Consider the following 25,778-nt stretch of genomic DNA (forward strand, 5'->3'; position numbering starts at 1 on the left):
TATTTGAATTTCTTTTATAAATCAATAATCACATAGACTATAAGTGCCTTCTAATTTCAGATCATAAAATACTATTTTCCCCTATAAAATTTACATATATTGTAGAGTTCAGATGTTATGAAAAATATGCATTTCTGTATAAAATGTTTTTATTTGTTTATAATCACAGAAAAAATTTTATAATATCTACCATTTATAATTTTACCTACAATGTAAATAATTTGAAATCAAGGTATCAGAAATGGTTTCTTAATATGTATTTTTACCTCAATTTCTTAATTTCAATGATAAACATTTTTAACTATGTTGGCTTCTTGGAATTTCTTTCAGAAGGTGACTTAGTTCAGACTACAATCTTCCTGTCCAAAACAGAAGGTATTACCTGAAACATTATTTTTTAACCAATGGGGGAAAAAAATGAGATTGCTTTAAAAGAGTGATCACTTGATCATTTAGCTAATTTTATTTAGAAAACAGTGAGACAAATCGATAACAACAAAAACAACCCTATATTCATAGTTTCCCTGAGAGTGTATCTCTAGAGGATACGGGACATTTCTGACTCTAAAATCTCTAATTGTCTAATTAGAAAGATTTCTATTGGCTGGTGCTATGGCTATAACATGACTCTTTACATCCCCGTGAAAAATATGCAAAGTTTACTTAAGTCGAATTTAAAGTTAGTTTTAAAACTTTAGCCAGAAAAATGCACTTTTGAAATTCTCTTTTCTTTAATGATTTTATTCAAGTTATCCAATATCATTTAAAGAAAATTAATCAAAATCAGGAAACCAATTAAAGCTTCATAATATCCTCATTTTCCCCATGTTTTTAAAGTGCCCCAAATAACCGATAAACTAGCATGCTGAAAATCAGAGTGAGCCGAGACTATAGCAACAGTGATATTTTGTCCATTTGAGCTTAAACGCAAATTCATATTGAAAACACGTCCAAAATCTAAAGCCTGATTTAAAGATGTGCTATATTTTTCATTAACATAATGATAAACATTTTGAATTTATGAAAAAGTTGCATTAAGTGTGCTTGGAATAGAGAAGTAGATTAATAGCTTGATATTTACCATAAAATGTCAGATTTTGTAAGAGAGAAAAAAATGTTCTTATTATGAAGGACAAATTGGTGTGTTTGTGCAAAATGTCAGATTGCCATAAACTCTGATATAACACTGAGATATAAAAAAGTGAAAATATGAAGGGATGTGCTAAAATGATCAAATTCATCTAACAAACTGAAAGTAAAAGAGAGGTTCTTCAAACCACTATTTGGATTATAGTCCTTCAAAATGATGACATAAAAGCAGAGTTAAGTAATGGAAGTTAGTCATCTAGTCACATCTCAAAGACAACTGGGCTATGTTTCAGGCAAGCAATTCAAAATCGTATTAGGTCTTTATCTATTCATTTTTAAAAATAAAGCAGACTGGGGCTTAAATTAACTATTACTGAATAAGATCAACTATGATAATCTATTCAAGGTAAACATAAATTTCCTATAGATAATTAATACAGTGCTTATTGATAATATAATTTGTATCATTCCTGATAAATATTTTTTAAAAATACCGTTAAATGGAAAATGGATGATTTTTAAAAGACAATAAAACCTAAGAGGAACAAATATACTGGCCAATTCTGCATAAATACTACACAAATTACTCTGATTATGAATCCTTGAATATTGTCTATAAAAATTTAATGGGTTTAATTCTTTTTAGAGCAAATAAATGCCTTAATGAAGGCACTCATCACTTTCCTCCTGGTTTAATGCAAAAACTTAACTGGTCTCCCTGTCTTCAACCTCATAACCTTTGAACCTTTCTGGTCATTCTTTACCCAACTGACAAAATGCTCTTTTTTTAAAACTGAAGGAGTTTCCCATAATTCCCCTCATCAAAATTCTTCATTCCCCCGCTTAAATTTCCTCAGTGTTTTTCCACCACTTTTAGCTTGGACTCCAACTTCCTTGACATAGCAATAACGATCTTCAAAATTTGGCCCTTGCTTCTCTCTCTATGCAGAGCATTGACACTGCAGTCTGATCTTGCTGCATACATTATCAACCTCTGTGCCTTGTTGGGCATAAACCGTTCCCTCCTGCCCTAACACCTTCTTCTCTGGGGTAACGTCTATCAAAATGATTCACTTCCTGGCAGTTCTAGATCCTGTTTTTTGGCCCTCAGTTGTTTGCCTGTTGCCCCTACCATACACTTTCACCACAGTACTACTGAAAAGAGCTAACATTTATTAAAGTGCTTACTATTGCCCAGGCACTGTGCTAAGTGCTTTTCATACACTAATTTATTTAATCCTCAGAATAACCCCATAAAATAGGTAATGTCATTATATTCATCTTATAGATGAGGAATTAAAGGTTTATAGATTACCCAGGCAACAAGCAGTGGAGCTAAAATGGAAATCAATGCATTCTGAATCTAGTTCTTAAGTTCTACACTTTCCCACCACCAATTAATCACAGTACCCTGTGATAATTAGCATAGCCATCTTCCCTTTCCATTTGATTTCAAGATATTTGAAGTCAGGCATTACAATGTTGAGCTATACGTTCCTAGCAACTAGCAAAGAACCTAGCATTTTTACTTATATGTGTTTAGTGGATGAATTGCAGTAACTACTGGAGACGTATACCTTAATGTTCTAAATAGAAAGTCTTAAAACAGTTTCATTTTACTAAAGGTCAAGCTGTACAGGAAAACAATTACTTTTACATCAAGATTATGTCAGTTAAAATACATAGAGCTTTCAATCTACAAGTCCAGAGAGTACATTTTCTTTAAGTTAAAGGATATTATTTTTTCAAAAACAGTATTGTTATGTGTTAAAAAATGAAACCAAACCTTTAAAATGAAAAGACAAAACTTTGCATTTGTAATGCTACCTGTTCTTCATTATAGTATTAGCATACTTATGAGGTTTCTTGAAGAGTCTCAGGTTTTAATTCAAGATATAAAACTGCAAGAGCAATGGCTAATATAGAAGTCTATATGCAATTTATGCTTGTAACACCACTTTCTATAAATTACAATTTTCTTCACAATCTAGTTTTTCCTCTATAATTTAAGTGACCAAAAGGGAGCTTCCCTTTATAGAGTGATGTTCACTAGACCAACTACATCATTCAGTCCTACCTCTAAAACTTCAGAAACCAGGTTTATGTCTAAAATCTCAAAGTAGCAAGTGTAGCCAACGGTCTTAGTTAGGGCATGTGGTACTATTCAAATGTCAATTTTTCATACATATGTACTCCTACTAAATAAGTAATATAACCATCTGCATTCAAAAAGGCATTAATATAATAGTTGCTAAGGAAACAACTAAAACAATAAAAATTTCAAACAAAGAATATTTTCTATACACATCTGATTTTGGATACTTTGAAGGTTAATTCTCTGTTCTCTTCTCTCCATTAAACCTAGACTAGACTAATGGACCAGAATGCAGTGAGTAAGGTGCTTTCCAGAAGAAAGTGCTTTTAAAGATGATTTAGTAGGTCCCCACAATTGCTCTGATGTTTTTGCTCCTATATGGATAATTTCCAGTTTTAAACTACATGAAAAACAATGGCAACATAGAACTTAGGTTTCATTATAATAAAACATAAAACTTTAAAACTCATATTGAGGGGTCATGACTTTGCAATAAAAAAAAAATCATGAAGTAATCATATGGTTATTTGATGTAGTAGAAAATAGAGTTGAAAATTATGGGATGTTAGATAACATAATCACAGGAGTTTTTCTGGTAAGTTTTAGAAATCCTTTCAACTCTGGTCTTCAGCATGCCCTTTACCCCACAGGGCACTAGGCAGAAAAAAATAATGGGCAAAGGAGACTGAAAAAAAGATTAAATAGGTCAACACTATCCATATTATATTTTAATATTATATAATCTTTAAGTATTATTTTCTTAATCATTGGTAAGTATAATATTTAAGTTTAATCCATAAATTCAATATCCTAGAATGGACAAATTCACTGAAATGCACAAAATATCATAGCTCTCTTAAGAAGAAATAGATAACCTAAATACTACTATAACTATTAAACAAATTAGATTTCTTGTTTAAAACCTTCAAACAACACAACAAAAACAACAAAACAAATCAACTGCAATCAACTATATATAATCAACTATAGGCCCAGATGGCTTCACTGGAAAATTCTACATTTATAAGTAAGAAATAATATCAATCCTACATATCCTCTTTTAGAAAATAGAAAAGGAGATAACACTTTTATTAACATTTATTTTATGAGATCAGCACTACTCTGATAACAAAACTAGACAAAGACATAATAAGAAAAAGACATCTAAAGAGAAATACCTTTCATTAATATAGAAGCAAAAATCCTCAATAAATATTAGCAAATTGAACTCAACAATGTATAAAAAGGATAATAAATCAATACTAAGTATAGTTTTATCTCAGAAATGCAAACCTGGTTCAACATGCAAAATTAATCCTCGTAATTTACCAAGTTTAAAGACTGAAAGTGAACTACCAAAGAATCATCCCAACAAATGCATAAAAAGTATTTGAAAAAATTCAACACTAATACTTGATTTAAAAAAAAAAAACCCTCAGTAGAACAGATATACAAAGGAGCTTCTCTAACTAAAGAGCTTCTTGATAAACCTTTAGCTAACATAATACTTAATAAAAGATGAAATATTTTCCCTTTAAGATCGGAAACAAGGCAAGGATGTCTGCTTTCACCACTTCTCCTCAATACCACAATGAAGCTCTTTTCCACTGCAATAAAGCAAGAAAAAGATCTGGAAAGAATTGGAAAGAAGAAATAAAACGATGTCTATTTGTGGACAGAATGATTGTTAATCCCCAAAACTAATACAAATATTAAATGAATTCAGCAAGTTTGCAGAATACATATTAAAGTTACAAAAATCTATTGCATTTCCCCAACTTACAATGGTTTGACTTACGATTTTTCAACTTTACAATGGCATGAAAGCAATACGCATTCAGTAGAAACTGTACTTCAAATACTGAATTTTGATCTTTTCCCAGGCTAGGGATAAATGGCACGGTACTCTCTCGTGATGCTGGGCAGCAGCAGTGAGCCGCAACTCCCAGTCAACCGCTCGATCACAAGGGTAAACAACCAACATACTTACAAACATTTTGTACCCATACAACCATTTTGTTTTTTACTTTCAGTACAGTTTCAAAAAATTACATGAGATATTCAACACTTTATTATAAAATAGGCTTCATGTTAGATGATTTTGCCCAACTGTAGGCTAATATAAGTGTTCTGAGCACATTTAAGGTAGGCTAGGCTAAGCTATGATGTTCAGCAGGTTAGGTATATTAAATACATATTTTTACTTATGATATTTTCAGCTTACAATGGGTTTATTGGGACATAACCCCATCGTAAGTCAAAGAAGATCTGTACTAACAATGAACAACTAGAAATAAGAATAAAAAGCTATGCAATTATATAGTATTAAAAAACTATAAAATTGCTTCGGTATAAGTCTGATAAAATATATACAAAACACACATAGAATATTACAAAACCCTAACAAAAGAAATCAAATTAGACCTGAATAATAAAGAGATGTACAGTGGTCATGAATTATAAGACTCAACAGGATTATAATGTCAATTCTCCCCAAACTGATACATAAATGCAATGCAATCACAATCAAAATCCCAGAAGGATTTCTTGCAGGATTTTTTTTAAAAAGGAGATTCTAGAATTTATATGCGAAGGCAAAGGCACTAGAATAGCCAAAACAATTTTTGAAGAGAAAAACAAAGTTGGAAGACTTGCACTGATTTAAGGTTACAAAAAAAGATTTAGTGATCAAGGCAGTGTGAACCGATGAACAAACAGACACATAGGTGAATGGAGCAGAATAGAGAACCTAGAAATATGTGTACAAAACAGAATCAATTGATTGTGACAAAGGTTCAATGGTAATTCAATGAAGGAAGGATACACTGTTTAATAAATGGCGCTGGAACTATTAGACATCCAAATGCAAAATGTAAACATCAGCTCATACCTTTAAACTTATAAAAAGTTAACTCAAAATGAACCATAGGCCTAAAGTAAAACTTAAATTTATAAAAACCTATAGAAGAAATCAAAGGAGAAAATCCTCATTATCTGGGTTAGACAAGGATTTCTTAAATATAACATCAAAAACATGTCCATTTGTGAAAAAAAATTATTGTATTTGGCTAAAATTATAAACATCTGTTCTTTGGAAGACTGTTAGGAAAATGAAAAAACAAGACATAATGTGGGAGAAAATGTTTGCAACACACATCTGAGAAAAAAACTTGTAAGGAAAATATATAAAGACTTCTCAAAACTCAATAAAAACCAAATTAAGAAATGGGCGAAGGTTTGAACAGACAGTTCACTAAAGAAAATATATGGATGCAAAATAAGCACATGAAAAAATGGTTAACATCATTAGTCTTTAGGGAAAGTCAAATTAAAGGCAACAAATTACCACTCATATCTCTTATAATAGCTAAAATCAAAACAACAAAATTGACAATATCAAGTACTGTTGGCAATGAGAGAAACTAGAACTCTAATATATTACTAATGGAAATGCAAAATTGTACAACCATTTTGGTAGTCTGGCAGTTTCTTACAAAGGTAAACATACACTTACTGTAGGACCTAGCTGTCTCACACATAGATATTCCACGAGATAACTGAGAACACTTACACAAAAACCTGTAGGTTAACATCTATAGTGGATTTATTAACAATTGCCCCAAACTGTAAACAGCCCAAAAATCCATCAACTGGTGACTGGATAAACAAATTATTGTATATCCATTCCATGGAATACTACTAAACAATACAAAGGAATAAAATGTTTATACAAGGGTAATTTCCAACTAAATACACACTCTATAATTATAGAAAGGCAAATCTATAGTGATAGAAAGCATATCAGTTTTTTACTAGAACCTGGGGTCAAGGAAGAATGACTAATAGCAAAGGGATGCAAAGAACTTTTTGGTTGATGAAATGATTTTATATCTTGATTGTAGTGGAGGTTACATAATTGTGTGTAATTGCCAAAATTCATAAAACTGTGCACTCAAAATGGATAAATTTGATTTGTGTAAATTATATATTTTTTTGATTTGTGTAAATTACATTTTAATAAAGGTAAAATTTTTAAAAATACTGCTGAAACAAAACTGCAAGTCTATATACTATATGGTGCAAATTTCATGACATTTTGGAAAAGTCAGAATGTCAAGAGGTTAGCTGAACTACTCCATGGTACTGCTGCCTCAGCATCCATTTTGTGTAGGCCATGCAGCCTATTGGGGTATTAAACTGAAATTAGCCCCCCATGCAAGTGCATGCCCAAGATAGCAGCCCATAGAGTCACAGATAAATGTAAGTTCCCTACATGACTGTGCCAGTGACCACGGTAAAGTCTTCCTCTACCTCCCAGGGCTTTCCCCTTGTGTGAGCCTTAGATAAGACCCTTGGGAAGTTTGACAAAATCCCAGTGTTTCTGGTTTGAATTGACCAGTCCAGCCTTAGCCTGGTAACCCCAAAGTGCTCCACACATGAACCCTAATAAAGGCATGAGCCCCAAGTCCTGTTGCTTCCTCTGCCTGCACCCTGCCTTGACCTTCCTGTATGGCCCCTGGAGGCACACCATATACCTCCCCTAGGACTTTTTAGTAATAAACTTCTCAATTTCAATTTCCTTATGGTCTTTTGTTGAACTACAGCCACCATCCAACTTCCCAGAGCTCTACTTAACAAATGTTAATTAAATAGAGTAACAACACAAAATTACAAGAAAAGAAAACAGATCAGTGGCTGTCAAAATCAGCAGTGAGAAGGGTTGACTACAAATGTACCCTATAAGGGATATTTGGGGAGGGATGTAAGTTTTCTATAACATGATTGTGGTGGTGGTTACACAACTGTATGTGTCAAAACCTAAAGAAATGAACAATAAACTGATAAGCAAATTTTTAAAGTGAATAAAAATTTTACAAAGCCATCTTAGATAAATACAATGGCTAATTTATATCAAATTATTGATTATAACAATAAGTGTAAATAGCATTAATTCATCTTTTTAAGAAAGACATTTTAAATTGTTTCACAAAGCAAGACCAGACTAAATGCTGCAAAAAAAGAAAAAACTAAAATAAAGTGATTCAATAAAGCTAAAGATAAAGAGATAAAGAAAAGTTTATCAGGCACATGAAAACAATAAAGAAAGCAAAGATAGAGATCCTGATATTAGACAAATTGTAAGTCAAGCCAAAAAGCACTAAACTTGAAAAGAAGAGCACTTTTAATGCTAAAAGCCAAAATTCACAGCAAAAATATAATAGTAATATTTGAAAATATACTACTACCACTCCTACTACCACCACCACCGATGGACCAAATAACACAGAAAACACTGTGTGGAGCAAAAGTACAAGAGAGGCGAGGCAACAGAAACACACTAATTAAAAGAGACTTTAATACAACAACAATATAGCACACTATATTACTTAATCTGATTAAGATATAATAAAACTTGAAACTAAAAAAGAATACTCAAAACAAAAGGGCCCTTCCACATGGAATTTTTTTTAACTTTCTAGTTATCAAATCCGAGGTAGAAGAGGAAAGGCAAATCAAAATTATATGATTTCTCAAATATAATGAAAAGAAAAACACTACATAAAGGGATCTATGAGACATATTTAAAGCAGTAATCAGAAGTATAGTCATAGCACAAACACTTTAATAAAAATGAAAAAATTAAAATAAATGAAATAAATCCTCAGCTCTAAAAAGTATAAAATGAGCTATAAAGTAAACTAAAGCAAGCTAAGGAAATGATAAAGAATATTAAATGTAAAAGTAAACACTAATGATGCAAGAAGAGAAGAATAAGAGGTCTAATTAAATCAAAATCTTATTTTTGAAAACATAACAAAATAGAAAAACCACTAGGTAAATTGATCAAGAAAACAAGGGAAAAAACAAAAATATACTAAAAAAGAAATGAGAACAGGGAAATCACCATTGAAGGAGAAGAAATTAAGAGACTAGAGACTACTTTTCAGACTTCTATGCAAAAATTTAATAATCCCTTTAAAAATATAGAGCATAAACAGAACCGATTCCATGGAAGAAACAGAGTAAGTTCCCCAAAATAAGTTAGCAAATAAAATATAACTGAACAAAAAGAATATTTATTGCTGCATTTTTTTAAAAAAGCTTCAAATTTCCAACTATACACAATGAAACCATATGATCTGATGAAAAATTATTTTAGTTTTAAAAATAATAACAAAGATTACATAGAAACAAAATTGCTCCCTTTTATATAAAAACATGGCAGTCTATAACATCAAATTATATTATGATGGCAAATATCTAAAAATATCTATGAGGTTATATGGATATTTAATGACAATGCATTAGAAATTTTAAGAGTTCAGATTTCAAAGGAAAATTAATGACTTTTTAAAATTACTACTATAAAGAAGTGGGAGAATTTCTTTACTTAGATTTATTTCACAAATAAAAAGATTGAAAATGTTCTTTATAAGTCATTTTCTTAGAAAAATATTTTACACTTAAGCTATCTTACCTAATTCAATTTTATTGTTTATAAAGAATAGCATTGGTAGTAATATTTTATATAAGGAGTCAACAAACTTCTGTATAGAACCAGATAGTAAATATTTTCAGCTTTGTGAGCAATAGGGTCTCGTTTTTACTACTCAACTCTGACATCATAGTGTAAACTTGACATGTCTTCCTTCTCTGAATCTCTAGAACATCTGTATCTACCATAACCAATCTTATTTTGTAGCTGTCATAAAAACTTACCATTTCTCTCTATAAGAATACGTGTCTTATCACAGACGTAGAGAATGGACTTGAGGGCACGGGGAGGGGGAAGGGTAGGCTGGGACTAAGTGAGGGAGTGGCATGGGCTCATATATACTACCAAATGTAAAACAGATAGCTAGTGGGAAGCAGCCGCATAGCACAGGGAGATCAGCTTGGTGCTTTGTGACCACCTAGAGGGGTGGGATAGGGAGGGCGGGAGGGAGGGAGACACAAGAGGGAGGAGATATGGGGATATATGTATATGTATAGCTGATTCACTTTGTTATAAAGCAGAAACTAACACACCATTGTAAAGAAATTATACTCCAATAAAGACGTTAAAAAAAAAAGAATACGTGTCTTAAATATTTTATATATTCTTCACATTTATATTTTCTGATAAGCAGAATTAATATATTAGTTGAGTAACTGATCAAATTGATTAACAATTTTCAATACTATTTCTTGAACTTGTGCTAACAGGTTTAATGTAAAGAGAGTCTTAAAAGGAAAAAGTATTTGAAAATATATATGACAAATTCCTCAAGCCTACAATTTGGAAGATAGTAATAACAGCAGATAATAATAATTATTATTATTAATTATTATAATGTGTCCTTTGATTTAATTTGGGAAAAAATTATACAAGGAAATCTTTATCAGCACATGTATATTATAACCCTTACTTTTCAAACCATACACACAAGATAAAACTTCCTGTTTACTTCAATGCCTGTTTATCTAGTAGCTTAGCATCTTATTTTGTGCTCAAATGACTCATCTTCTATGTTCAAAATACTAACACACTTGTGATAAAAATTTACAAACATCACCATTAGGATTCCATTTTTTCTCTATTTTGTTCTGTATAACTTAACCATTATTAGTAAGAGGATATCACCTAGACTATGGAAATTAGATTTGCAAATTGAAGAATGATTCCTAGCATCATTCTCATTAAAAAAAATCAAATCTAAATTATGACATCAATTTGCAGATTGACTTAATAGTGTATTACCAAATCCCATTTACTCAGAAACAGGTAATTTAGATTCAATCTAATTTAATTTAATTTTAACAGTGATGTATAAGTGTTGATGAGCAGCACTATTGTAGGAGAATATAAAGTACTAACGTTCAATATGCACTCTTTCTGTTTTTCAAGTTATTAGCATTGCAGTTATAGTAGTAATTTCTTTTTTCTTTTCTTATTGTCAAGATTCAATTGCATGGCATTACAAGTCATAAAGAATGTGTTACCAAAATAAAATCTCACTCTGGAAATTGATGTAAATCAACTCAACAGCATGATTCCTAACATTACAAAATAAAAAAATTTTTCCTGTTTAATTACTACATTATCAGCATATTTATCACAGAACACTGCTACGTGTCTTACAGTCACAATTAGAAGTTTTAAGGATGTCTGAATGCTAAAGTGGTTGGCAATCTAAAATATAAAATACTCTATCAAAAACAATGAAGAAAATTTGTTTAAAATTAGAACGATTTACTTTTTTTAAAAATTTATTTATTTTATTTTTGGCTGCGTTGGATCTTCGTTGCTGCCCGCGGGCTCTCCCCAGCTGCAGTGATCAGGGGCCACTCCTCGTGCGGTGCGCGGGATCCTCATCACGACGGCGCCCCCCCACCCCCGCCGTTGCGGAGCACAAGCTCCAGGCGCTTGGGCCTCAGCAGTTGTGGCACGTGGGCTCAGCAGTTGTGGCAGGCGGGCTCTAGAGCGCACGCTGAGCAGTTGCGTCGCACCGGTCCAGTTGCTCTGCAGCACGCAGGCTCCTCCTGGACCAGGGCCCAAACCCGTGTCCCCTGCATTGGCAGGTGGACTCCCAACCACTGCGCCACCAGGGAAGCCCTAGATTGATTTACTTTAAATGGAAACAGCCTTCTTAAATATATAAATTGATGAAACAATATGTTAAAATGGCAGAGGCTCAATGGCCAAAAGAGTCTGATTAACGGTGTACAAATAGCCACCTACTTAAAAACGTCCTACTCTGGTAGACATATTATGTATCTGACAGAAAAAAATAATCATTATCTTGATTTCTAGAATTCTACGGTAAGAATAAGATTTATGACACTATAAGAATTAAGCCTTTACAATACATATAACTCAATAACAGAGTAAAAAGAATGGTATAATACTTACAAAAAAAATAATAAAATCCTTAACAAAGATGTTTATTCCTCAAACATCTTCAGAATATTTAAAAAAAAACAAAACACAGATCATGGAGCCAGTGTATTTTGGCAGCAATAATGCTTTTAGAATGTCATAATCTGCCTTTTAACTTAGCAATTATCACAATCTCTACCCATGTGCAGTCTTTATTACACAAGGGCAGTTGGTCATGTAATTCACACTAAAACATTCTATTGAATAATAAAAAAAATAATAATAAATTAAAAAATTTAATGGGGGGCTTCCCTGTTGGCGCAGTGGCTAATAATCCACCTGCCAATGCAGGGGACACGGGTTCGATCCCTGGTCTGGGAAGATCCCACATTCCGCGGAGCAACTAAACCCGTGAGCCACAACTACTGAGCCTGCGCTCTAGACCCCATGAGCCACAACTACTGAAGCCTGCGTGCCTAGAGCCTGTGCTCCGCAACAAGAGAAGCCATGACAATGAGAATCCCGCGCACTGCAATGTCCCTGCTCGCTGCAGCTAGATAAAGCCCGCGCACAGCAACGAAGACCCAACACAGCCAAAAATTTTAAATTAATTAATTAATTAATTTAAAAATTAATGGGATTACTGAGGAAAGGGACAAAAGATAGGTAAAAAACAAAAACATATTTAATAATACAACTTGTAATAAAATATACATTATTGAAGAGAGAAACTACAAATATTTCAATGAAAATGTAATACAAATATTAACATTCAGTCAAGATCTTTACTTTATAATAAAATCCAGTTTAAACAACTTTCCATTTATTTTTACTTTTACCTCAAAATCTAAAGATCAATAGACAGACATGATAGATAGATGTATACAGATACACACACATATTTTTACCTAGATAAATATAATATCCCATATTCACTGACATATGTATATTTATAATAGTTCACTATTTACCAAAAAAATTTGAAATGGTTTGCTTTTATCTACTCAAATTGCACTTAAACTATTTGTATTTCAGCAGCTCTGACTTTTCCAGAAAATCTAATGCCTACCTAAAACAAAATATGCAAGTGACAGTAGCTTTAAAATCTCTAGTGAGAAACTTTTCATTAATCAAAGACATACAATTACTATAAGTATTCTAATAATTAAGTGGTAAAAAATTTTTCTCATCTATTTAAAATGTAAAATCTTATATTGTGATTAAAATTATAGAATCATGAAGTACCATAGATAGAAGGCCACATATATCTTCTCTACAATATTTTTTTTTAAGTCTTTACTGAATTTGTTACTATATCGCTTATTTTATTTTATGTTTTGGTTTTTTGGCCAAGAGGCATGTGGGATCCCAGCTCCTTGACCAGGGATCAAACCCACATACCCTGCATTGTAAGGCGAAGTCCTAACCACTGGACCGCCAGGGAAGTCCCCTTCTCTACAATACTTATGATGGTAATAAAGCCTCTACTTAATTTTGGTAGTGGAGTGCTCATTATTAAGGCTGGAAAACCATTCTTTTGGACAATTCTATTCATTAGAAATTTTGCTTTAACTTGCACTATATTTCTCTATAATATCTATTGACTGATTTTAATTCCAATCTCTACAGTTCCATAGGAATAGTTAAAATTCTAGTCCATGTAAAAGTTCCAATTCATTAAACCTTATTCATATGATATAATTTCCCATGTACAGTTTACCTTTTCTGGATGTATCCCAGTTTGTCAATGTCCCCGTGAATATGTGGCAACTAGTACTGGATATCCTCTATATGCTTATAATACAATGGAATAAAGCTGGTTTTTGAGAAAGGATCATAGACTATATTTTTGGGCATGTTTTAGTCTTTGAAATGCCTATTATACATTCAAGTGGGCATATCAAGAAGGTAGCTAGATATGCAAGAAGTCTAGTGTTTATAAAACAGGACTGGGTTGAGGTATAAATTTTTAAATAACAGTTTTCTAGTGCCCTGAAGATTTCCATCTTAGACATTTTCAACATCCCTTCTACCACCTGAGTCATTAGGTCTGACACAGACTGAGGTCTACCTAGCTTTCCCCATATGCAGTACTTTTCAGAGCAGCCAATATCCCTAGGCCCCCAAATTTCAAATTATCCCCATAAGTATATTAAAAAATTAAGGGAAAATATGAACAATGTGAAAGGAGAATCAGAAAACATTTGAAAAATAAAATAAATGAAATAAAAAGTAGAATGAATGGATGTATGAATACAACAAATTAGCATGCTGAAAGAATGGATTGAGGAGGAGGGAGAGAAAAAAGAAAATTTAAAACAAAAGCTAAAAGATATTCAAGATAGAAATAGAAATGTGATCAAATAATAAGAATCTCAAAATAGCAAAGAAAAATGGAATGGAAGAAGTATTTGAAGGTATAATGGAGATATGTTTCCTTGAATTAAAAAGAAAGATGACAAAAATCCTTCACCTCTACACGTTACAGTAAAATTAAATAATATCAAATATAAAACAAAAAATTCTTGGGCTTCCCTGGTGGTGCGGTGGTTGAGAGTCTGCCTGCCAATGCAGGGGACACAGGTTCGAGCCCTGGTCTGGGAAGATCCCACATGCCGCGGAGCAAATGGGCCCGTGAGCCACAACTACTGAGCCTGCGCGTCTGGAGCCTGTGCTCCGCAACAAGAGGCCGCGACAGTGAGAGGCCTGCGCACCTCGATGAGGAGTGGCCCCCGCTTGCTGCAACTAGAGAAAGCCCTCGCACAGAAACGAAGACCCAACACACCCAAAAATAAATAAATAAATAAAAATTAAATTTATAAAAAAAAAAAAAATTCTTAAGGGAGAGAAGAGAAAGTTTCAGAGAGAAAGAGTGTATCACATAAATAATAAGAAATAGAGTGATGTGCCATTAATTTCTATAATTTAAATCTAAGTTGATATTTTATCAATAAAATATATATCTAGTTTATAAAACCAGCTGAGAATTATTTTACAACTTCTTCACATTTGAAGGCCATTTCAGTTTCACATGACTACTTCTAGTGAGAACCAAGAATCTTGCATTTAAATAATATTTAACACTGATTAAACACTTACTACACGTTTTGACATGTATTATCTTTTTAACCTGCAAAAGTATCCTAAGACAGAATGGTAGGCAAAATTCTAATATGGCCCCCAAGATTCCCAGTCCTTGATGTACACACCCTGTATATCCCTTCCCCTGAATCTGTGAAAATGATGGAAGTCACTCCATTAATTAGGTTACATTATATGGCAAAGGTGATGGAATAGTCACTCCCATGATTATTACATTATGTCAGACTCCACTTTAGTAGACTGAAGAGAAAAATTTTAAACAAAAGAGATTCTACAGCTGGCATTGAAGAAGCACCATGCCATGATGAGGACAGGGTCAGGTGGCAGGGAATGGCAGCCAGCTTCTAGGGGCTGAGATCATACCCTGACTGAAAGCAGCAAAAAAAAGTGGAGACATCAGTCCCACAACCCCAAGGAACTGAATTCTGCCAAAAACCAGTGAGCTTGGAAGCCAAGTCCTTGTGCCACAGATGAGAGCCTGACTGACACCATGATTGCAGCCTGGTGAAACGCTAAGCAGAGGAACCAGCTATCTGTGTCCAGATTCCTGACCCACCAAAACTGTGAGATAATAAATGGATGTTGTTTTAAGCTGATACATTTGTGGTAAATTGCTACTTAGCAAGAGAAACTAATAAAGGTAGACCCTATTATCATCTCCAGTTTTGTATGTGAAGAAATTAAAGTACTGACACACACACAAAAAAAGTTCTTCCCAATCATACAACTTGAAAATGGAGAATGTAAAACTGATGTAGTCTGATTTAGGATCTGTGTTCTTAATACCTACTCTTTACAGCCACCAGAAAAGCAAGCAACTGTCAACTGAAGACATAGATTAAAAACATTCACGGAATAGGCACTGATGAAAAATATTGTATATAATTTACCTTGCACCAGGTTAATTAATTGTGTATTTTAAAAACACAGGAAGCGAAGCCTCCTTTCTCACTTTAATAACAACTGCATCATTTCCTCAGTCAAATCTGTAATATTTTCCTAATATAGGCAAATAACAATTTCAGAAAGATATTCTTATTCCCTAGATACTGATATACTTTTATCAAGGTTACCTATGATAGCATATATTTGTTGATTTCTGGTCACTAGCAAACACCTCCTGTCCCAACAAGGAATTATTTTATTCAAATACTTGTTTTCTTATTGGGGTAGTCCACTCTAGTCTTATATCTTCCAGTATGGAAGCTAAAAAAGCTCTTTCTGGGAGATTTTTTTTTGTCTTCCACCCTCTGGTACAACAATGGGATAGACAGGTGATCTAAATTTGCCAGTCAGGTTCATTCACCTATGATTTTCAGATCTTAACTGAGTAATATGGATGAACTGAAAAACCATGAGACTTCATTCACTAGAGTAGTCATGCTTAGGCAAGAATGTAAAGCACTTCATAACTGAAAACTTCTGGGACTAACAGCTTTCTGCCTATTGTAAACCAGATTATTTATTCTCCCCTTCACACTGTTAGCAGCATGTTATACTAATAATACATTTTCCATCTATTTGTTATCGGAGATAGTTTCTGTTCCTTACAAAGAATCTTAACTAACAAAACTATTTACTATACAATTTCATTTTTGGAGAAGAAAAAAATGTTTTGTTTTGTTTTGTTTTGTTTTACAAGAAGCCTTGTGACTATTTATAAAGATGGGGGAAATCCTTTGTTGCACTAATAAACTATCTACATTACATGTTAAGACTTTTCAAAAGAGTACTATAGGAAAGCATATACTATCCATACATTTCTCCCTCAGGAGAAATACATTACTCATCTCTTAATTTAAAAACTATTCATTGAATTACTTCACCTAAGTGCTGAGGACAGTTTCTACTATATCAGAGTTTTGAGGCTAATAGGGGATAAAGAAGTGAAACAATAATTACAACAAAATGTGATAAGCTGAAGGATGTAACAGTTTAAGAGGAGAGTTATGTATAAGGGGAGGTTATACTTGCACTGAGACAAAGGCTAAGCAATAGTCAGGAGGTTAAGACAACAAAGGTCATTGAAAAAATGCAGAATGTAAAAATGCCCAACAAAGACATGAGAGTAGACAGATGTTGGGGGAACTACAAGTAATTTGGTATGGCAAGAAGTAGAGATAATAAAGACAAAGAGAATATTTCATAAAAATAAAAGGGTCAATACAGCAGGAATATTAGCCAATGTAAATATTGTATAAAATAGTGCAACTGCAAAGAATAAAGAAGAAAATCTTACAGTATTGAAACAAGAAACAAACAAATCACCAAACATAGCTGGAAATTTCAAAAACACTAAGTAATTCACAGAAAAAGTAGAAAGAAAATAAGGATACAGAACACTGAGCAACACTATCAACCAAATATTCAATTAACATTTAACAAATAAACAACTGTGAAGCACACTTGTTTTTTTAAACACATATGGATTTGCAGTAAAAGCAACCATATTCTCTGCAAAAAGCAAACAAACAAAACTCGAAACCAATAAATTTAAAGGATTAAAATTATACATAGTTTTCTCTGGCCACAGAGAAAATTAAATTAGGAAATAATGAAAGGAAGACACCTGGAAAATTCCCAAGTATTTAAGAATTAAATAAGACACTTTTGAATGACTCATGAGTCAAAGAACATATCTCAAGGGAAATAAGGAAATATTTAGGTGTGAATGAAAATGAAAATAAAACTTTTCAAAATTTGTGGAATGTGCCTAAAGCAGTGCATTGAGGGTAATTTATAGTTTTAGAGGCATATAAAAGAAAAGAAGAAAATTCTAAAGTCAGTGATCTAAACTCTCACTTTAAGAGGCTAAAAAAAAGTGAATTAAACTAAATTATTTAAATTAAACTAAATATTTTGTTTTCAACTGATATGTAAGCAGGTATAATTCTTGTACTACTTTTTGTTGTAAGTTATCAACCTAATATAGATAAGTAAAATAGAAAACATTTATCTTAAATGTTATGGGAAATTATAGAAGGATTTAAACAGGTGAGATATATGTAAGAAGATAAAAAACACTCTCACATACCAATGATGATAATGGTGCTGAGGAGGGAAAAACGGTGATCACCTATCTACTGCTTACTGTAATATTTACTGTTGTATAGGCATGGTTCTATTTTACATAATTATGTCATTTAATCATCATGATAACCCTATAATGTAAGCACTGCTGTCTTCATTTTATAGATGAGTTAACTAAAGCTAAGATAAGGGAATAATTTAACTGAGGTCACAAATGGGGGACAGACAGATTTAACAGAAATCAGAGAAAAAGTAGTTCAGAATGAAAAAAGAAATCGGTGAGAAATGCTACAAAGAACTGAATAGCATTAGGATTAACAAGTATCCATTGGCATGGTAACTAGGACATTATTACTGACAAACTGACAGGTATAGTTTAAAGCTGTTTTGTTACATGCTAGCGGTCTGATTTTCAAAATACATGACATAATACAAATAAATGGTAGCAGCCTGTCATTATAGCGATTGAAAAAGGTGGAAATTTTCTGGAATTTTAGAATTGGTTTCTAATCGTACTTACAGTCTGTTTTCTGCTCTCTTTCACTACAAATGTGTAGATATAAAGGAATTTGTGCTCCTGTGAATTGCAAAGATGCCATCAATTTCTTCTTAAAATTATCCTTTTTTTGTTGTTATGGCAGTGGCCCAATATTAGTTCAGTATTCAAAATCTTAGCAGTGTTATACGGATCAGTCCCACATGTGTGCTGCCTAGTTGGCAGTATGAGACCTGGGCAGATGTTTACCTAGCCTGTAATAGGTATCTTTGGTATCCTAGTTCTCAAAGACTTTGGTATCCTCATTAGGATCAGTTCCATTCACTAGCAGGTCAGGGGTGAACCAAGCAGTTAATAAGCAGCTTTACGGAACCGATCATCTGAATTCTTACCTTCTGCTCTTTCTTCATACTTTCTGGTCACCTGGAAACCTCCTTTATAGTCCACTGGCCATAAGCTGTCCACCTCTGCAATTGTGCAATGGTGGCAGGAAAACAAAAGAGGGCAAATAAAACAGTGGGGTTTAGCCCCACCCTCTGGGAGTTGTGTCTCTATCAGAGAAGAAGGCTCCTTGCCCTCAGAGTTGGGACTTTGCAGCTTCCCTTTCCCAGTGGCTTTTGTAGCCACTACCACACGACCATTGAACTGCCTGACTACTGAGGCCCAGGAAAGTGGAGAAAAAGGGAGAGAAAAAAAATGGTGCATATTTCCCATCCTCCCTGAACTTTAGGAGTTCCCTTTTCCACTCTTTAGGCCAAAAGTAGAGAGTTTCTTCATCTCACTCTTTCTGCACCACAGTGCTCACTTCTGGGTCTGGGGCCAGCAAATTCAATGGGAAAAAATGTTAATCTCACCACCAGTTCAGTGGTACTGTGAATTCTAGTATTTTTTTCCAATCTGCCTCCTGATAATTACTTTCAGAGACCTCAAATTGCTATATCATGCATTCTGTCCAGATTTTTTTTGGTTGTGTTCAGTGAGAGAAAGGTCAACATGTGTTTACTCCATCTTACCTCTTACGTGGAATAGGAATGCTTCCAAGGACTAGTCCAACAAATAGTCTTTTATTAGTTTTTATTAAAAGTTCATGTGTACTTCAGAAATATGTCAATTCTGTCATTGTTGGATGCTATATTATCTCTTTCTCTCATGTATATACACACACAATTATGTCTATTGTGCTGTATAGATCTTCTTTTATTTTAGTGATACAAAGATACTCTATTCCTCCTTATTCCATTAGCAAATGAGAGTTAAAAGTGGGTTAAAGCAGGGGGGTCCCTAACCCCGGGGCCATGGACCAGTATCGGTCCATGGCCTGTTAGGAACCTGGCCGCACAGCAGGAGGTGAGCGGCGGGGAGCAAAGCTTCATCTGTATTTACAGCTGCTCCCCATCGCTCGCATTACTGCCTGAGCTCCGCCTCCTGTCAGATCAGTGGCGGCATTAGATTCTCATAGGAGCACGAACCCTACTGTGAACTGCGCATGCGAGGGATCTGGGTTGCGCGCTCCTTATGATAATCTAATGCCCGATGAGCTGAGGCAGAGCTGAGGTGCTGATGTTAACGCTGAGGAGCAGCTGCAAATACAGATTACAACAGCAGAGAGGTTTGACTGCACAAAGACCACAATAAATCAATTGCTTGCAGACTCATATCAAAACCCTATCAGTGAGTGACAATTAGCTGCATCTGTTGTCAGGCTTTATAGTGGCAAGTGAGTTGATGTACTTCAATTGCACAGCTGCATCTGGTGTCAGGCTTTAAGTCAGAATCCAATACTTATTGTAGTCTGCTCCTAGCCCGCCCATTATTTTATTTACCACTTCCGTCCGCGCCTCTTTCCCACACTGTGCACTTGTCTCAGTCACAGTTTTGGTAAGCCCACAAGCTAACCCTAGCCAAACTGAGTAAAAAACAAACGTCGCTGGAGAGCTTTTTTGAAAAGGGGGAAAGACCCAATGATGAGACAGCAGAAGACTCTGGCTGCCAACAAAAAGGAAGCTGCATTTAAAAGAAAATACCAAGAGTCCTACTTAAATTACGGGTTCACTGCAATAGGTGACTGACATTCTCCAAGCCTGCTTTGTAAAACATGTGGCGACCGGCTATCCAACGAAGCAATGAAACCTTCAAAACTGCTTCGCCACATGGACCAAGCACCCTGCATTAAAAGACAAGCCTTTGGAGTTTTCCAAAAGAAAAAAATGTGAACACAAAGAACAGAAGCAATTATTGAAGGCCACCACTTCATCAAATGTGTCTGCACTAAGAGCATCATTCTTAGCGGCTAACCGCATTGCTAAAGCTAAGAAGCCCTTTACTACTGGTGAAGAGTTGATCCTGCCTGCTGCTAAGGACATTTGTCGTGAACTTTTAGGAGAGGCTGCAGAAAATAGCAAATCAATCAAAGGTACATACTTCTAGAGAATCAGGTAATCTCTCAGAGAATTGCTAAACAGCACCTACCATAATACTGTTAAGTTAGATGGTAATCACTTTTGCCTAATTCAAAATTTTAGACAATTTTCTAAAACCACCTCCCTTCAAATCATAAATACTCTTCAAAAAGTATTCTTCAGCCCCGCAAGAAGGTGATTTCATGGTGTTTTCACCTAATTCATACACATGGGTGTAGCAACAGCAAGAATTGTTAATCAACATACATACAATCTCCTTGTACGCTTGCCAACAAATCTAAAGCCACTTGGTATTAAGCCACTAAGTCAAGAGAGTTAATTTCTGTCTTGAGGTTCCTTAAGGTATCTAGGACTGGGTATTCAATGGCTTCTATTTTCACGAAGATTTTTTATCTGATCTTACTTTTTCTTCTGTTCTGAGGCTAGAAACCAAATCTAAGCAATCTGTCTCTGCCAATTCTGTCTTCAGAGCCTAACGAGTTAGTGAATTATTCTTCCTCCAAAGTCCCCCAAATCTGCTAAGGATCCAGATCTTCCAGGAAATTACCCTGACAACTGCATGTAAGGCTGGGACACTAAAAGCCATAGAACAATTACCAGACAAGTCTTCTAGAAGGCTGTTTAGGTAATGACTGCACATTATTAATACAATGCTTTTTCCTTAGTAGTGGGCTTGTTATATCTGACTAAAGTTATTCTCAAATTTAACACACAAGGGAATGCTTTAATTGGACAATCTGTTGTCCAATTATATTCTGGAAAAAATGAGGACACATACGTATTAAAACTATGCAAATAACCACATTGATATAAAAGAGACTTCCGCTCTTTTAAAAAAAAGCATGTATTCCTGAATTCTGTAGGATCACTGAGAGCAAGATATCATTCAGAGTGTTTTATTTATTTGGCATAAGCATAGATCAAGAAGAAAGAGAAAGGCCTTCATCGTATATCTATCAGAAAAGAGAATATTAAAAATAATACCACAATATTCCCACCCAAATTCCCATCCACATTTAAAATTTTCTCATTAGTTCATGTAGCCCTATGTATTTAAGTATTATTCCATTGGATTGTGAAACAGCAATCTGTTTTCATTAACTTCACACATTTTGAAGCTACATTTTGGGCACATACAGATTCAGGATTGTGCCATCTTTCTAGTGGATCTGCTACCTCTTTATCATTGTGAAACATACCTCTTTAACTCTAGTAATGACTCTTGCCTGAAAGTTTACTTTGTGTGATCAATAGTTTTCTTTTGGTTAGGTTTGTATAGCATACTTTTGGTATACTTCTACTTTCAACCATTTTGAATCATTATATCTAAAGTTTGTCTCCTTTAAGTATCAGGTTTTATTCAATCCTGTATGACAGTTTTAGGCTTTTACTTGGTGCATTTAGTCTACTTAAATTTAATGTAATTACTGATATAGCTAGGTTATACTTAACTTCTTACTATGTAATTTTTATTTGAACCACCTTTGTTATACACCATTTTTCTCTTTTCATACCTTGCTGTGAGCTCATAAAATATTTCTATTCGCCAATTCAACTTCTCAATCAACTTATTTCATTCTTTCCTTTCTTCTTCTTTAGATTTACCCTAGAAGTCATAACAATTAGAGACTCTTAAGATTTATTACTTTTACCATTTCACTGATATTGCTAGCACCTCAGACTACTTTAGCTCTATTTACCCCATTGCTCTTTGCATTACTTTCATCATCTATTTGTTGTTCTACAGAAATTTAAAATACATGAGCTATTTTTTAATCCAGTATTCATTTACGTTTACCAATTCTGTTATCCTTCGTTTCCTCTCATGTTTCAATGTTTATATCTGAGATCATTTTAAAACTTTCCTCTGCTTAAAGTCCTCTCTGTAGTATTTCTTTTGGCTCCAATCTAATGTCAGTAAAATCCTTCAGATTTTTTTGCTGTTGGAAAATGTACTTATTTGACCTTGATTTGGAAAATGTGTTTGCTGTTTATAGTTGACAGATATTTTCCGTCAGCACATTTTCTCCCCGCTAGTGGTTTCCATTGAGAAGTCACTTGTTGGTCCTGGGACAAGTAGGCTAGTCTAAGTGTGAAATTCTCATGGAGATGGCAGGAAGGCAAACGGAAACATGCAAGTCCTCTTAGGTTTTAGGCTCAAAACTTGCATATCCGCACTACTGCCTCATTAAATTCTTCTCCATCTTCCAAGGCTCTTATATCCCACACCACCACCCCAATCATTCTACACCACCACTTTTCTATCATACAATCTGGTTTCCAGTGATTAAAAAAATCTGTTTGCTCCCTGATGAAAATTCTTTCATTAAACTTTGAAAACCCATCTCTCTTGCCTAGAATTCCCTCTCATACCTCTGGTCCATGAACTCCTATTCATCCTTCAAAATCTTGCTTCAATATAACTCTTTACAAGACGCTTCCCTGCTTCAATATCACCTCTGTAACATTAACAAAGGTGGATATACAATTTAGACTCTCCAATTCACAAATACCATTCACATTGATGTTAGCCACAGTGAATAGCTCAGATAACATTTTATGACTGAAACAAAACCAAAATATGTCCCTGAAATTTTACATAAAGGCTCTAGGAAAGAGTCTTTTCCCTTTTCTGTCCGGGATGACTAAATTAGGATTCTATAAATCCAACTAAAATAGAATAGAATACAGTCAACATACTTTGTGAAACAGAACCCACAAACAGAGAGGGAATAATTACATTAGCCAATTCAAAAATTATTTACATAACACAGTATAAAGAATGTCAAGGGATGCAGTTTTAGGTAAGATGGTCATAAGAGGAGATATTGAGTTCCTGAAGTTCCCAGAGACATTTCCTTTCGATGCCCTGTTTTTTCAAGCCTGTAATATCCCTTGTGTTACTTCAAAGCTAATTTAAAGTTGGATTTCTTTACCTACAACTGAAAGAATGCTGATTAACATATTTTATGAGCTACTTGAGGGCAGAAACTACTTTGTGTACCATTTTATCCCCTAGCAAAGTATCCTGTGTGTGACTGAAATTTAAGAAATATCTGCTGGAGAGTGTAGCCAAAAATTTATATAAATGTTCAATATCCACCCCATTTCCATAGGAAGCACTACTTTATATTAACCTTTGACTGAATAAATACAGAATTAAATACTAAGTAAATAACAATCATTACCATTCCTTTTTATTTTGTTAGTTTCCTGCAGAAATTTATAAAGTTCTATTATCATGCTAGTAAGTTTCATCCTATTAATAGCAAGATTAGACCCAAATTGGATCAAGCCAAATGAAATATTTTTCTACTTTCTTACATATCAGTAAAAACTTCTCCTTATTCATCTAATACTTTTTAAATTGATCTGTTAAATCTGTCCAAACGTATATGGGAACATTATAACTGAAAGTAGTCAAAAGAACTGAATAGGAAAAAGTACCACATAAAAGTATGAAAATACTATTGACATTAATTAAAGCAAAATCTATGTGAAATGTTTGGCTTACAAAAAGGATATGATTCAAAGATGTTTCGTTATGCAAACAACAAATAATTAAATATTAAACTCTTCATACATTTTTTATGCTATAGCATATAAAAAAGAATTAAATTACAAGTAGAAAGTTCTAAAATAACTTGAAGTGCTTTCTTTCAGCTGTACACACAAAGTGCTCTCCCTGTGTAACAAGTCTACTGAAGCAAATATTTTAAAAAATTAAGTAAAAATGATCATAAAAGTTAAATGTTAATTTTTATCAGAAACCATTTTTGCTTGTTTGAAGCATCACTGATACAACTTTGTGAAAAGAAAACAGTGATTTTTATCTTTGGACAGAGGATTCTTGGTACCTCATGGTCTGATGGATATTTTTCAACAGGAATTGGGTTTTTTGTATTTTTTAATTTCAGCTACTTTTCAAAATAACTGCCTCCATAGAGTGTAGTTTGTAAATATTTATGAACAATTTCATCTATGGATTGTAAACTTTCTCATAACTTGCAGCTTCTTGGAATTTGCAATAGTGTGTGCTGAGGAAATCTAAAATATATACACATATGTCTACAAACTGACTGCCATTTATCTGAAAAGTAATTGAAAACTTAAATACAAGCTATTATTTAAAACAATTTACAAGTAAAAGCATAAAACACATACATAGTAACAGTCCCATCATTCAGCGAACAAATTTATGGCTACCATATTAATCCAATTACCATTCAGACTCAAAATTAAATGTAGTATTTCTACTTACTTCCAAAATGGAGTGACAGGGAATGGATTTATCCTCCTGCCAAAACAACTAGTAAAGCAGACAAAATGTATGAAACACTGGTGTTCAGGTATTGGATATCAAGCAATGCAGGACAATGATCCCTGAGTAGAGAAAAAATGAGGTAAGCCTTCTAATGCCACAGATGATTGTGGTTTTAAGGCTGGATCAAAAGGAGAGTGAACACAGGTGCAGTCCAGAAATTTTCCTGAATTGAGGAAATGAAGCTGGGAATTCTGGAAAAGCCAAGGTGGCTACAGTGTACAAGACAGTATACTGGAGAAGACAGAACCGCCCAGAGTCCCCGTGAGTCTTCAGGCGAATACTGCTTACTGGTGAAGAAACTATCCAAGGCTGGGGAAAGAACCATATGAAAGGAGCAGAGAGAAGAATCCTCAAAACTCACA

At 33.8% G+C, this 25,778-nt stretch overlaps 1 protein-coding gene across 7 annotated transcripts in view; it reads right to left on the reverse strand.

The window, feature by feature from the left end:
- Positions 1-25,778, reverse strand: part of ATRNL1 (attractin like 1) — a 721,245-nt gene that overhangs the window by 438,514 nt on the left and 256,953 nt on the right. Inside the window, exon 25 of one of the 7 annotated variants that reach the window (XM_059899418.1) lies at positions 23,470-23,551. The exons of the other annotated variants lie outside the window; for them this stretch is intronic. Coding sequence (XP_059755401.1) covers positions 23,546-23,551 — 6 coding nt within the window. The 3' untranslated portion in view covers positions 23,470-23,545. Of the gene's footprint in view, positions 1-23,469; positions 23,552-25,778 lie in introns of those variants that run through there. 7 annotated transcript variants of the gene reach the window in all.

Source organism: Balaenoptera ricei, chromosome 16, assembly GCF_028023285.1.
Source record: "Balaenoptera ricei isolate mBalRic1 chromosome 16, mBalRic1.hap2, whole genome shotgun sequence".
Lineage (NCBI taxonomy): Eukaryota > Metazoa > Chordata > Mammalia > Artiodactyla > Balaenopteridae > Balaenoptera > Balaenoptera ricei.